The sequence below is a fragment of the Phycodurus eques genome, chromosome 2 (genome assembly GCF_024500275.1).
Source record: "Phycodurus eques isolate BA_2022a chromosome 2, UOR_Pequ_1.1, whole genome shotgun sequence".
Lineage (NCBI taxonomy): Eukaryota > Metazoa > Chordata > Actinopteri > Syngnathiformes > Syngnathidae > Phycodurus > Phycodurus eques.
The window spans coordinates 22,342,265-22,357,807 of NC_084526.1; the positions used below are offsets into that span (position 1 = coordinate 22,342,265).

Sequence of the window (15,543 nt, forward strand, 5' to 3'; positions counted from 1 at the left end):
GCCACACAGGAAAAACTTTATTTCCATTGTCAGAATTTGATACAATTGACCAAAAAACTGTAGAGAAAACAGTTCAGCAGCTGAAACCATCAACAAGCTGTCTTGACTCAATAGCATCTGACTTTTTCAAAGCTATTGCAAAGTCTGTGCTAGCTGATTTGCAGTCCGCCCATCCATTTTCTGTACAGCTTTATCCTCACAAGGGTCGCGGGCGTGCTGGAGCCTATCCCAGCTATCTTTGGGCGAGAGGCGGGGTACACCCTGAACTGGTCGCCAGCCAATCGCAGGGCACATATAAAAAAACAACCATTCGCGCACACATTCACACCTAAGGGCAATTTAGAGTCTTCAATCAACCTACCATGCATGTTTTTGGGATGTGGGAGAAAACCGGAGTGCCCGGAGAAAACCCACGCAAGCACGGGAGAACATGCAAACGCCACACAGGTAGGGCCAGGGTTTGAACCCCTGTCCCCAGAACTGTGAGGCACGGTGGACGACTGGTTAGCACAACTGATTGGCAGTAAATAATCAATTGCTCACTTCAGTCAGGCGAGTTTCCTAAAGCTCTTAAAGTAGCTGCCATTAAGCCTCTTCTAAAAAATAGAACGCTGGACGCTTCCATGTTACCAAGCAAGAAAATTATTTTTAATCAACTCAGCAATTTCTTGAGTTTAAATGGACCTTTTGACAAATTTCAATCAGGATTCCGAATTACAGTACAGAATCTGCTCTTATCAAAGTGCTAAATGATATAAGGTTGAAAACTGACTCGGGAAAGATGTCAATTCTGGTCTTGTTGGATCTCAGTGCGGCTTTTGATATGGTCGATCATAATATAGTGCTGAACAGGTTGGAAAGGTGGGTCGGACTAAATGGAACAGTTCTTAAATGGTTCAGGTCCTACCTGGAGGAAAGGAGTTATTTTGTAAGCATTGGAAGTGTTCAATCTCATCGAATGGCAATGACCCTTGGGGTCCCGCAAGGGTCAGTTCTTGGACCCCTCCTGTTCAGCCTGTGCATGCTGTCCTTGGGTGAAGTTCTTCATAACTTTAATTTTGGCAATCATACCGATGCAGATGACACACAGTTATATCTAGCAGTGTCTCCAGATGATTACAGTTCAATTGAACTGAATGAGCCAAACTTTTCTTTAATTAAACCACAACAAAACTAAGATAATTGTTTTTGGCAATAAAGAAAAGAGGATTGCTGTTACTAAATACCTGAAGTCACTCTTTAAAAACCAAAGACCAAGTCCGAAACCTTTGTGAACTGATAGATTCCCACCTGACTTTCAACAGTCATATCAAATCCATCCATCCATTTTCTTTACCGCTTATCCTCACTAGGGTCGCGGGCTGCCGGTGCCTATCCCAGCTATCTTCGGGCGGGAGGCGGGGTACACCTCGAACCGGTCGCCGGCCAATCGGAGGGCATATAGAGACAAACAACCATTCGCACTCACATTCACACCAAAGGGCAATTTAGAGTCTTAAATCAACCTACCACGCATGTTTTTGGGATGTGGGAGGAAACCAGAGTGCCCGGAGAAATCCCACCCAGGCAAGGGAAGAACATGCAAACTCCACACAGGCAGGGCCGGGATTTGAACCCCGGTCCCCAGAACTGTGAGGCAGATGTGCTAACCAGTCACCCACCGTGCCGGCTCATATCAAATCAATGACTAAAACTGCCTTCTACCATCTGAAGAACATATCCAGAGTGAAGGCTTGCATGTGTCAAGCAGACCAGAAGTTCATCCATGCTTTTATCTCAAGTAAACTTGACTATTGTATTGACTTCTGACTGGACTCCCCAAAAAGAGCATTAAACAGCTGAAGCTCATTCAGAATGCTCCAGCTCGGATTCTGACCGGAACAAAGAGGTCAGAGCATATTACTCCCATCCTAAAGTCTTTACACTGGCTCCCAGTCAGCTTTATAATAGATTTTTAAGTTCTGCTACTGGTCTATAAATCACTAAATGGTTTAGGTCCTGAATACATGAAAAAAAAATGCTAATGGAATATTAACCCAGTAGGGCTCTCAGATCGACAGACTCAGGTCAAATAGTGGAGCACAGAGTCCAAAGCAAAATTGGTGAAGCAGCATTTAGCTATTATGCTGCACACCAATGGAACAAGCTGCCAACAGAAGGGACGTCAGCACCAAGTGTGAATATTTTGAAGTCCAGGTTAAAAACTCTTCTTTTCTCTCATGCTTTTTAGACCACTTTTAAATGATATTTCTTGCACTGTACGCATTTTTAATTATACTTTTATTTTTTCTCTTTGTTTTAAATGTTTTGAATCATGTAAAGCACATTGAGTTACCTTGTGTATGAAATGCGCTAGACAAATACATTTGCTTTGCTTTGCTTTATATTGTAAGTCATACACTGCATTGGCGGTAGGGTAGCTGCTAATGGTTGCCAGCATTTTAGTGTTACAAGAGCAGATGTTAAGCACCAAGCGCGCGCACACACACACACCCACACGCGTGGACTTTATGTTCTTGAAGGTACAGTTGGGCTTGTGGAATGAAGGACATTTTGTTTCCCATCAGAAGTCATGGGAATAGAAATAACCCATCCAGGACCAAGCTGTGGCCAATGATACACTCTTTATTAAATTACAGTGTTGAAGACTCTTAATTTTCCGTAGGTTTGAATATGATTGTGAATGGTTGTTTGTTTATATTCACCCTACAATTGGCTGGCGACCACTTCAGGGTGTACCCCGCCTCTCGCCTAAACATAGCTGGGATAGGCTCCAGCACGCCCACGACCTGAGTGAGGTAAGCAGTAGAAAAAATGGATGGATGGCTAAATTACAGTGGTGCCTTGAAATACGAGTGACCCAATTTAGGAGTTTTTCGAGATACGAGCCTTAGATTGGCCAAGTTTTTGCTTTGACTTGCAAGCCCAAACTTGAGAAACAAGCAGGAGGCTCCATTTACTTGACAACAAGCAGCACTTGGCAAATATATTTTGTAAATATTCTTAAAAAATGAGGCTACAAGCTGTACATTGCCACTATGAGTTGGAGTTGGAAAGTAACTATAAAACAAAGATAATGACACATTCTCAATTTGAAACAACCTCATAGCCTCCATCAAGCACCACAGTCAGCCACATGGGCTAACAATTAACATAACACTAAAATAAAATACAATAACGGCAGCCTGGTGTTTAAAACAATTTGAAGCTGTGGGCAAGAGAGCTATTATGCCGGAGAGGTTACAGCGATACTTCTGCAGAAAATGCGAGATATTGATGTGGAGGATTCGGGTCGCGGGGGCAGCAGCCTCAGCAGGGAGGCCCAGACTTCCCTCTTCCCAGCCACTTCCTCCAGCTCTTCTGAGGGGATCCCAAGATGTTACCGGGTCAGCCGAGAGACATAGTCTCTCCAGCGTGTCCTGGGTCGTCCCCGGGGTCTCCTCCCGATGGGACGTGCCCAGAACAACTCATCATCAGGCGTCCGGGAGGCATCCTAATCAGTTGCCCGAGCCACCTCATGTGGCTCCTCTCAATGCGGATGCACTCTGAGCCCCTCCCGGATGACCGAGCTTCTCACCCTATCTCTAAGGAAGAGCCCGGACACCCTGCGGAGGAAGCTCATTTCAGCTGCTTGTATCCGGGTTCTTTAGGTCACGACCCACAGCACGTGACCATAGGTGAGGGTAGGAATGTAAATCGACCGCTAAATCGAGAGCTTTGCTTTTCGGCTTAGCGCCTTCTTTACCACAACGGACCGATACAAAGTTGCATCACTGCAGACGCTGCATCGATCCGCCTGTCGATCTGGCAGCTAGTCTCATCCCCAAAAATAAACAAAGCTGTAGTGACATCACAATAAAGCCAAAGAAGAAGCAATATACACTGTATCCATCACCCACCCCCCAAAAACAAGGTTAAATTCATTCAGCGCTGATAAATGTAATCATTAGTGTCACCTGAGCCATATTGGATGAGCAGCCAGGACAGGAACGATGGGTGTGAACTTCTTTTCTATGTCAAAATAAGTTCCATTTCCTGTTCAATGGTTATCGTCGCACATCCCAGGTACATGGCGATGGTGGCATCACAAAAAAGATCTTTATATTGTTTCATTTTACGACTTTAATCAAAAACCATCAGTAATAGAAACCTGTCATCTATCAATCATGCCTTTAAACTCCCTTTTTTGAGCAACATAAGTCTAAAAGCTACATAATTAGCTACGTTAACAGCCTATCTCACTGGCCTCGAGACAAGTTGGCAACCTAATGGCAACCCGAGTCTCCACTGCTTGCGGCCATGTCTTAGTGACGTCTTTTGGAATCTACTGGAAACAAGCAGTGTCGCCAAGGAGACCTTTTGGAGACTCCTCAATACACACTTTAGAGAAAAGCAACTGATCACTATCGGCACTCTCGACAATGTCTCCACCAGTGAGATAGGCCCTTTAAGAGCGTGACAACTCAGTGGAACCAACCCATCCATCCATCCATTTTCTGTACTGTTTATCTTCACTAGGGTCGCGGGCATGCTGGAGCCTATCCCAGCTATCTTCGGGGCGAGAGGCGGGGTACACCCTGAACCGGTCGCCGGCCAATCGGAGGGCATATAGAGACAAACATCCATTCGCACTCACATTCACACCAAAGGGCAATTTAGTCTTCAATCAACCTACCATGCATGTTTTTGGGGTGTGGGAGGAAACCGGAGTGCCCGGAGAAAACCCACGCAAGCACGGGGGGAACATGCAAACGCCACACAGGCGGGGCTAGGGTTTGAACTCCTGTCCTCAGAACTGTGAGGCACGGTGGCTGACTGGTTAGCACATCTGATTTGCAGTAAATAATCAATGAACTGAACTGGTCGCCAGCCAATCGCAGGTGGAAGCAACCATTGAATTAAAAAAAGAACAAATAAACAAAGGACAACAACAGAGGACAAACTAGCTAAGCCCTTTTAGTACTGCTGTGGTTGGTAACTTCTGATAATGGAAATGAAAAAAGGTACAATTTCTGGCCCTCGTTGAGATCTTGAGTACAGTGTCAACGAACTGGAAATGTAATACATCCCTGTCCTTTTAAAAGTTTTTTCTCGCAGAGGACAAAGTGTCTCATTACAGCCACGGCCATTAAAGAACCAGCGTGAGGATATGACCTTGAATGAGTTTTAATAGCCCTGTGCCCTTTTGACCGTGTGAGTGGCAGCTACATCTAAATGGGTCTCATTGATGCTAGTGATTTGTAGACGGCCATTATAAGATGGTATGTCTGCTCTCCACTCACCTTCCGACTGTGGTGACCAGTGTAGTGAGTATCGTGCTCATAAATTCATACACCGAAACCAGTTTCACTTTGTAACACAAAATCTGGTAGGCATGCCCATTATGAGTAGACCAACAAAAAGCTCGCAAAAACACATGCCTAGAAAGATACAGGAAGTCTGCCATTTTGGTTTTAACCCCCCCTTCCCCCCCCCCCCCCCCCTCCACCCCCTCCCCCAATGGACTCAGTGTCACCTCTTGGAATTTAAAATAAAGCCAGTTTCACTTAGCAACAGAAAATTTGGTGGGCCTGTCTGTCATGGATAGATGCACAAAAAAAGTCTCAAGAAGCCATGCCTGATGAGACACAGCAAGTGTGCCACATGGGTATGAATCCGCCCCCAAAATTGGTAGCGCCTGTAGGAAATGAAAGAAAAAATTATTCAGTCCCTGAATCAAGTCTCGCTTAGCAACATGAATTTTGCTATCAAGAGTAGACCCACGTCTCGAAAAATGTCCGTAAATACTCAGGAAGTCTACCATTTTTATTTGAAGCCCCCAAAATTTACTCTGTATTGTCTCTCGGAATTGTATAAAGAATTTAGTCCCACAACCAGTTTCGCTTAGCAACATGAAATTTGGTAGACACGTCTGTCGTGAGTGGAACCACGAAAAAAGTATCAAAAAGCCATGCCCCAAAAGATGCAATGTCTGCCATTTTGGTTAGAATCCCTGTAAAATTGACTCTGCATCGCCTCTCGGATTTTATAAAGAGAATACACTGACAGAAGACAAAAATGTTGCAAAATCCCATGCCAGAAAAGGCACAGGAGGTGTCTTGTAGGTTGGGAATCCTCCCAAAATTAGCCCCCAAAGCCAGTCTAACTTAGCAACATGAATTTTGGTAGAAATCTAGCATAGGGACTGTTTCATGTGTTCTGTGATGATAGATATATCCACCCAATTTCAGACTGATCAGTGAAACTGAAACTGGAAGTGAGTTTTTTGGGTTTGTGCATGGGATCCCTAAAATATATACGGCGTGTCTCGGAAAGGTTCTCGGACTGGTGTCACAAAAGATGTATTGCAAATCCAAACTACCAACTTCAAGTTTTCTCCTTCAAAGTAATCCACCTGAAGTCAGCACAGTTTTCCAGCCTTCTGCGCTACGCCTTCATGCACTCCTGAAAGGATTCTTTCAGGATCCGCCGCAGCTCCATCATCACAGCCATCTTGATGTTGTCAACGTCTACAAAACGGGTCCCCTTCAGCTTGAAAAAGAATCACAAGGAGCCAAGTCGGCTGAGTAGGGGGGTTGCTCATGTTCTTCTTGGCCAGGAACTGTCGCAAGCTCAGGGCATTGTGAGCAGGCACAAGCTGTCCTTCCACACAATCTCTTGTCACACACTGAATGAAGCAAATGCCGTAGAATCCCTTTGTGGGCGTGCTGGTTGATCGTCTGGGCCATAATGATGGGGAAAACGTAGTTTGGGTTGGAAATACAGTGAACCCCCACTATTCTTGGGGGATAGGGACTGGCCCAGACCGCGAATTGCGAAAATCCACAAATACGGGGCCTGAAATAACTTTTTAACACATCGCCATTTTCTCATTAAATATATTTCCAAAGGTGCTTTTGACATGAATATTTCACCATATGTTGGGAACAACCAAAGTAATCCGTACATACAAAGAAAGTAGAACATATAAGATCAGAAATTAAGTTGTGTGTCATAATGTGAAATGACAGAGGGAAAATGTATTGAACACGTTAACTGGTATTTATTTAATACTTTGTATAAAAGCCTTTGTTTGCAATGACAGCTTCAAGATGCCTCCTTATGGAGAAACTCGTTGCATGCATTGCACTGGTGTGATTTTGGCCCATTCTTCCGCACAAACAATCTTCAAATCTTGACGTTTGTGTGGTCTTCTTTTATAGACCTTGAGTTTCAGTCCTTGCCATAGATTTTCGATTGGATTCAACTCAGGTGATTGGCTGGGCCATTCTAGCAGCTTTATTGTGTTTCTTTGAAACCAACTGAGAGTTTCCTGGGCAGTATGTTTTGGATTATTATCCTGCTGAAATGTCCACCCTTGTTTTATCTTCATCATCGTCGTAGATGGATGGTTCGATTTTTGTCAAGAATGTCTCTGTACATTTGCCCAGTCATCCTTCCTTCAATAATGTGAAGTTTACCAGTATCATTTGCTGAAAATCAGCCCCACACCATCATGCTCCCACCTCCGAACTTCACTGTTGGTATGGTGCTTTTAGGGTGATGTGCAGTGCCATGTATCCTCCAAACGTGGTGTGCATTATGGCATCCAATGGCGGCCCACATGCACTTCGTATGGTTTCAGGGGCACTTTGGTGGGGGCTTCATTGTGGCTTGGGTGCACTTTGCGGGGGTTCAGGTGCACTTTAGCACCCTTTGGCTCCTATGCTTGAGCTTTGGCCTGGTACTCAGGAATGCATTGGCGTTTTAATTTGTTGACTGAGGCACAATATAGACATATATATATATATATATATATATATATATATATATATATAGACAATATTACATCCCAAATGCTAGAAAAAGCGGTCTGGCAAAATACGGGACCTTTAATTTTATTTGTTTTATTTCAAATAAACTCTAAAGAATTTTGAGTCTGAGTCGACTTTAGAATTTTTTTTATTTTTATTAATTTTTAAAATTATTCTTAAATGAAAGTTCATCAAAATTGGCCTTTTGAAAAAAAAAATATTTTAAAAAATGTATTTCTATTTCTTTAAAATAGAATACAAAATGTGTTTTTTACAATGTATGTGTAAATATATTAGGCGGAATGGTTGTGTTGGGGACCACTAAAATGCATACATTTTTATCACGATACACGAGCTTGCATAAATTGGTGAGTTTTGGGGCATGAGGAGTCCCTCAAAAGTAGAAAGTTGCACACTTAGCAGGAGCGCCGTTGGGCTTGTCTCCCGCTTCGCCTCCCCCCCACCTTCTGAGGTTCTGAGGCGTCCAGCCAACTGGCGAGGAGCCACGTCAATGACAATGCTCTCATGCCTTTGTCCTCACCAGAGCAACTCGATCGCGTGGAGGAGGGCATGAACAAGGTCAACGCAGACCTGAAGGAGGCCGAGAAAGATTTAAAAGATATAGGCCAGTGCTGTGGGCTCATATGTCCGTGTATTAAAAAGTAGGTACCGGCCAGGAGCCACACGCGCTTGCCTGTCCAGTGCTGGTGATGTTGATAGTGATGGTCGTGATAGTGATGTCTGATGTCTCTCTTGTCACAGTCTTCTTCTCTTTTTGTCTCTTCTCCTTTGTCATTCCCCCAACCTCCGACCTTCCTCCTCCTCCTTTTTCTTCTTTTTCTCTTTTGCTGTGAAAATGTCAATGTGTTGGTAATCAGAGCAACTGGAGCGCATCGAGGAGGGGATGGACCAGATCAATAAGGACATGAAGGATGCAGAAAAGAATTTGAACAATCTAGGACAGTTCTGTGGTCTGTGTTCATGTCCGTGTAACAAGTAGGTGGTGTACTTCTGCGGCCTGCTTTGGGTCTGTAGAACATGATGATGATGATGATGCACCACATGCATGTATGTGTTGCTTGTACTGAGGAAGATTCTGCTACTTTTCAGCTTGTGCCCCTTACTCACACAAATATATTCCAAACGTATGGAGCAAGAAACTACGACAAAGTCGCTGTAGTAAATATTAATGGCCCTAAAACATGGTGAAATGAAGGTCAGGCTGAAAAGGTGGTGAAATTTTTCCTTGCACTAATTTCATGTGAAAGCTTGCGTGCATGCATAAATAAGACAAAATGCCACAACTGGTTTGATTTTTTTTTTTTTTTTTCTTTAATTCATTTTCATTTTTCTCTCCAGCCTTTGATGGCTGCTTCCCCTTAGACAAGCCCTTCATTGCTCATTGGATGAGTTCTTTTCCTGCAGGTAGCAGCATCAGCAGGGAGCACGGACCCCAACCCGGCCCACCCCATAATCCTTATAACCCAACTCCATCACCCTAGACCTCACGTATCATGATTTCATCATGTAGGACTTTGGCCAAACTCCTGTACGTGGCCAAATGCTTGCATGATGTCATTTAGTCTGCAGACCCTCCAGCAGCCAAACTATGGCTGCCACGGCGCCATGTCTGAGCACTGATGCCACCCGTGAGGGACCATGCCATCTTCTTCTGTACTTGGCATCAAAGTCCTGCTCCTCCTAAAATGCCACATATTTTTTTCTTTTTTTTTATAATGCTCACATTTTTATTTTCATTGGATTTATTGGACAGCAACAATATGCTACTTTTAAATATAGTATATTATTTAATATATCATTACTTAATGATGATTTTTTTATTTAATATTTTTTATTCTTTTTCTAACATTGAAAAAACTCCAACTGAGAGCCAAATGCTAGAAAATTTTTTATTTAATAATTTTATACATAAATACGTTACTGAAGATCATGTATTTATATGGTTTTCAAAAGAACGCAAAATTTTGAAATGCACAATTTTTACAGCTTATTAAACATTTTTGATATATACTGATACCTGGATCTTGAAAATTTTAAAATCTCTCAATTACTGTATTTTAATTTAATTTTTTGTATAATTGTAAAAACAATATATTTTTATTCAAAGGAAAAAATGTCTATTTAGAGATGCATGCTTTTCAATTTTTCGAAACCTTGCAGTATACTATAGTTTCTTCAACTTATTGTATAATTTTTTTAATCATTAAAAAAAATAGAAAAAGAAAACTCACAAACTGGAAATGTGTGCTTTTCATTGCACGGTAAATAAAAAAAATACAGTATCATTTATTAGATTTCTTTATTTTGTATTTTTTAATTTTTTTATAGTTTTCCATACAGTATTATTTTGAATCAATTTAAACATAACATACAACCGCAATTCTAATGAAGTTGGGACGTTGTGTTAAACAAATAAAAACAGAATACAATGATTTGCAAATCATGTTCAACCTATATTTAATTGAATACACTACAAAGACAAGATATTTAAAGTTCAAACTGGCGAACTTTATTGTTTTTAGCAAATAATCATTAACTTAGAATTTTATGGGTGCAACACGTTCCAAAAAAGCTGGGACAGGTGGGAAAAAAGACTGAGAAAGTTGAGGAATGCTTATCAAACACCTGTTTGGAACAAAAAGGAGCTTCACTGAATTGCTTAGTCATTCACAAGCAAAGATGGGGCGAGGTTCAACTCTTTGTGAACAAGTGCATGAGAAAATAGTTGAACAGTTTAAGCACAATGTTCCTCAACATACAATTGCAAGGAATTTAGGGATTTCATCATCTACGGTCTGTAATATCATCAAAAGGTTCAGAGAATCTGGAGAAATCACTGCATGTAAGCGGCAAAGCCGAAAACCAACATTGAATGCCCGTGACCTTCGATCGCTCAGGTGGCACTGCATCAAAAACCGACATCAATGTGTAAAGGATATCACCACATGGGCTCAGGAACACTTCAGAAAACCCTCCATCCAGACTGTTATGGATGCAAAGTTAAAAAGCCAGCATCTGTGATGGTATGGGGCTGTGTTAGTGTTAGTGTGTTAGGGCTGTGTTAGTGCCAATGGCATGGGTGAAGGCACCATTAATGCTGAAAGGTACATACAGGTTTTGGAGAAACATATGCTGCCATCCAAGCAACGTCTTTTTCATGGACGCCTTGCTTATTTCAGCAAGACAATGCCAAACCACATTCTGCACGTGTTACAACAGGGTGGCTTCGTAGTAAAAGAGTGCAGGTACTAGACTGGCCTGCCTGCAGTCCAGACCTGTCTCCCATTGAAAATGTGTGGCGCATTATGAAGCGTAAAGCAGACTGTTGAATAGCTGAAGCTGTACATCAAGCAAGAATGAGAAATAATTCCACCTACAAAGCTTCAACAATTAGTGTCCTCCGTTCCCAAATGTTTATTGAATATTGTTAAAAGAAAAGGTTATGTAACACAGTGGTAAACATGACCCTGTCCCAGCTTTTTTGGAACGTGTTGCAGCCATAAAATTCTAAGTGAATGATTATTTGCTAAAAACAATAAAGTTTATCAGTTTGAACATTAAATATCTTCTTCTATATATGTCTTTTTAGTGTATTCAATTAAATATAGGTCGGACATGATTTGCAAATCATTGTATTCTGTTTTTATTTAAACACATAACACAACATCCCAACTTCATTGGGATTGGGGTTGTAGACTATACCTGTATTGACAAGAATTCTTCTGTGTTGTATACTGTAGCTCTAATGAAACATACGTGGGCTCTTATGTAATGTGCTTTTTGTATACAGCAGCCTTGGGTCAAACGCTAGCATCACAACAACAAAATTCTGTGCGGAGCATCTCGTGAGCAATCCTTTCAACCACTCTTTTCAACCTTCACATGGTTAACCCTTGTCACGTTCTCAATAACTGCTGTAAAAATAGGATTTATTTATGCTTATTTCCACGTCTTTTAAAATTACGCCATGTTAAAATGTACCATACACTATAGAATATTGAATATATATTTTTTTTAATCAAGGCTTTCTTTCATTTTTATTATTGGGGGAAAAAAAGAAAACATTTAAAATAAAAAACAATTTCGACAGAACAATGAAATAAATTGAAAAACATTTCAACTCGTATTTTATTATTATTAGTCGATAGTTGTGTGTTTTGATGGCCTAACCAGGTGCTCCACACTATTTATGTGTGTGTGCGTGTGTGCATCCAGATGAAATGAAGGGCCTGCTGTCAATCATCACCCACACTGTTTTTATGATTCTGATTATTTCCCCATACTGAACCTAACCATGTGGCTTTCTTTTTATAGACACAGCCATCCTTTTTACTCCCCCCCCCCTTCTATGTTCTATGTGTGCATCATTTGTGTTTCTGTATGTTTGTCCTCTTCTCTATGTAATTTCTCATTATTATTATTTATGTGTGCGCAGCCCAGATGCCAATTGATCCCAGATCAATTATTGCACAGATTATACTGTAAATGCATGTGTGTTGCTACTAGTAGGCCAACTGTTGTTGTTTTTATGCATGTTGTACAGCATGCATGTTTAACACACACAAATACACGCACGTGGTTGGTACGACAAGTGACGTGTGCATGTGTGTGCGGTGTAGGATTAAGGGCGGGGGCCAAGCCTGGGGAAGCAACCAGGACGGCGTGGTCAACAGCCAGCCTGGCGCTCGGGTGGTTGACGAGCGCGAGCAGATGGCCATCAGTGGGGGCTTCATTCGCAGGTAACTAAGTGTGTGTGTGTGTGTGTGTGTGAATTGTTATTAAGTTGTATTAAGTTGCTGTGTGGCATATAAATGCTGGTAGTAGTAATTGGTGGCGGCGCGGTGGACGACTGGTTAGAGCGTCAGCCTCACAGTTCTGAGGACCCGGGTTCAATCCCCGGCCCCGCCTGTGTGGAGTTTGTGTGTTCTCCCCGTGCCTGCGTGGGTTTTCTCCGGGCACTCCGGTTTCCTCCCACATCCCAAAAACATGCATTAATTGGAGACTCTAAATTGCCCGTAGGTGTGAATGTGAGTGCGGATGGTTGTTTGTTTGTATGTGACCTGCGATTGGCTGGCAACCAGTTCAGGGTGTACCCCGCCTCCTGCCCGATGACAGCTGGGATAGGCTCCAGCACGATAGGCTCGCGACCCGAGTGAGGAGAAGCGGCTCAGAAAATGGATGGATGGATGGATGGATGGATGGATGGATGGATAGTAATAGGTAGGCTGGGGGTCTTTAGTAATACAGAAGAGGGAGCCATTTTTGGAATAAACTGAATAAGCAGAAGAAAATGGATGGGTAATTTAGGGTAATTAAAATTTAAAACCAATAATACAATATGATAAATTCCTCTTATGTCACTCTCCTGTCTGCCGTCACGGTGGGTCACTCACGTGATTTGTTTGGCACGGTTTTGTGCCGGGTGTCCCTCCTGACACAACGCACCCATTTTTATCTTAGCTTGGGACCCAAACCTTGCGAAATATAACATCAATCAAATATTTTATACAGTACATGATGTCCATTTTAGTGTTTTCAAACTTCCAAACAGTATATAAAGTAAATAGGCATATTACAGTGATGTGCAAAGAGGCGGAGGGTGCGGTGGCATGGTATCCATGGCATCCCACACTTAATGGGTTTGGGTGGTCATTTAAACCGCCCACATCACCTTTGTTGTTATCATTCTTTCATCACACTATATGGAGCTATATGCTTTTCATTGCATTTGTATTTTTTTTTCAAATATAAAATGTACTTAAAGCTTGTAGCATTATACGTTTGTTTTGTACTTTTCCTTTTCAAATTTTCAGAAGTGACATTTTCTGTGCATGCATGTGTGTGTTTCAGGGTAACGGATGACGCCCGCGAGGGCGAGATGGACGAGAACTTGGAGCAAGTGGGCGGCATCATCGGCAACCTGCGTCACATGGCCCTAGACATGGGCCAGGAGATCGACACCCAGAATCGCCAGATCGACCGCATCATGGAGAAGGTGACACAAGCCTTTGTCATTAACCAGCCCTTTCCCCACCACAGGGCAATATAGAATTAAGAATGGCCATCATACAATGTTTCTGAACCCAACTGGCAGTGTTTGAAGTCACGTTTGAACATTCTTGACTGTCATATGAGACTGGAAGAAAGTTTTTTTGGGGGAAATGGGCAGCTCACAGAAGATTACTCAAATCAAATCAAACTTTATTTACTGAGCACCTTTCATTCAATGGTATGCATCTCAAAGTGAATTGTATAGTTAAAATCAATCCCCTCCGACCATTATTCATTACTTGCTTCACAAGGCAAAAAAGTAGGCCACTCAACGGCTCATATCTAATAATAATTTTGGGTCACTGGTAAGTTAATGTACCACTGTATTTGTAGAAAGGTATTAAAACGTCACTTTTACACAATATATCACTTGTGAGAATGTCACTGAAACATTGGCTGTACCATTGTTATGGGTTTTATGATGGCCACAGCATGACCCTGGAATGGATTATTTTTATTTCCATGATATGAGCAAATTGGGGTAGATTCCCGTTTTGTTCACTCTTAGGGGTTCCACTTTAGCTGTTGAATAAAAGATTGTTTCAACAAACTTAAAGGCCTTTCAAACTACACACAGCACAGTGCTTTGCACCGTTGACCAATCAGTTCATGGTCTAAGTGCAGCAGGCGCGCCCGATTCGTAAAATGTTTAATTTGTGCGCAGCACGCTCTGACGACATCTCAACACATTCAATAGGAGAGATGATGGCAAAGTGACACCAACAAAAAAAGATTTTAATGCCGTTCTACAGTGAAAACAGCATGGAGGAGAAGATGGAGGGTTTTTTTAAATATATTTTTTTGTGGGTGATCAAGCCAACACTAACTCCTGGTCTTCATGCTACTGTAGCTCACGGATGAGCCTAAACTCCCCGAGATCCTGCCGTGCCAGTAGAATTGGATGAACCTATGATTCCCTTTCTTTTTAGCTGCTGCTCATCTCCTCCCCCGGCAGGAAAAGGCACCAGGCTACTTCCTGTTCAGTCACTCAGCAACCAGCAGCAGCATGCGCACTCCAGAAATCCAACTATTTGTGTACAAGCTATTAAAAAGTCACTTTTACATAATATGTCCTCTTATTACTGTATTTGCTATGTGGAATATGAGTAAATTGGAGGTGGAGTAGTGTTTTTTTTTTTTTCCAAGTTTACGGGTTTCACTGTAGCCAGTTGAAGTTATTTTTATTTTTTTCCATCAGCAGAATTTATGTGTATGTTTGACACCCTTATGTGTTGCTGCCCCCTTGCAGGCCGACTCCAACAAGACCCGAATCGACGAGGCCAACCAGCGTGCGACAAAGATGTTGGGCAGTGGCTAAACTCCAGCACACTGCACACTGAAAACGCACACACACACATACGCGCACACAAATACAGAGAAACACGTAACCCCACCCCTGTATCGCCTCTGCAAAATGACGCTTCTATTGTGATACATGTAGACGTTTGCACATATCAGCACTTATTGTTATTGTTCTGTGTTGGGTGCCCACCCCTCCTTTTTTGTATATAATATTCCAAGACTCTCATCTTGACTGTTATCTGGATTTACTGACTATATATATATATATATATATATATATATATATATATATATATATATATGAATATATGAAATGATGGCTTTCCAGTCACGTAAAAGCTGATGCCACATACGTGTATATATGCACTTTTGTCCT

General features: G+C 42.0%; 1 protein-coding gene across 2 annotated transcripts in view; it reads left to right on the forward strand.

The window, feature by feature from the left end:
* The window catches only part of LOC133398280 (synaptosomal-associated protein 25-A-like), a 51,678-nt gene that overhangs the window by 35,540 nt on the left and 595 nt on the right, over positions 1-15,543 (forward strand). Inside the window, exons 5-8 of one of the 2 annotated variants that reach the window (XM_061669934.1) lie at positions 8,338-8,455; positions 12,434-12,553; positions 13,665-13,809; positions 15,115-15,543. The exon at positions 15,115-15,543 is cut by the window's right edge and continues 595 nt beyond it. In XM_061669934.1, coding sequence (XP_061525918.1) covers positions 8,338-8,455; positions 12,434-12,553; positions 13,665-13,809; positions 15,115-15,183 — 452 coding nt within the window. In that variant the 3' untranslated portion in view covers positions 15,184-15,543. Of the gene's footprint in view, positions 1-8,337; positions 8,456-8,671; positions 8,790-12,433; positions 12,554-13,664; positions 13,810-15,114 lie in introns of both variants that reach the window. The other variant, XM_061669933.1, reaches the window with a different exon arrangement.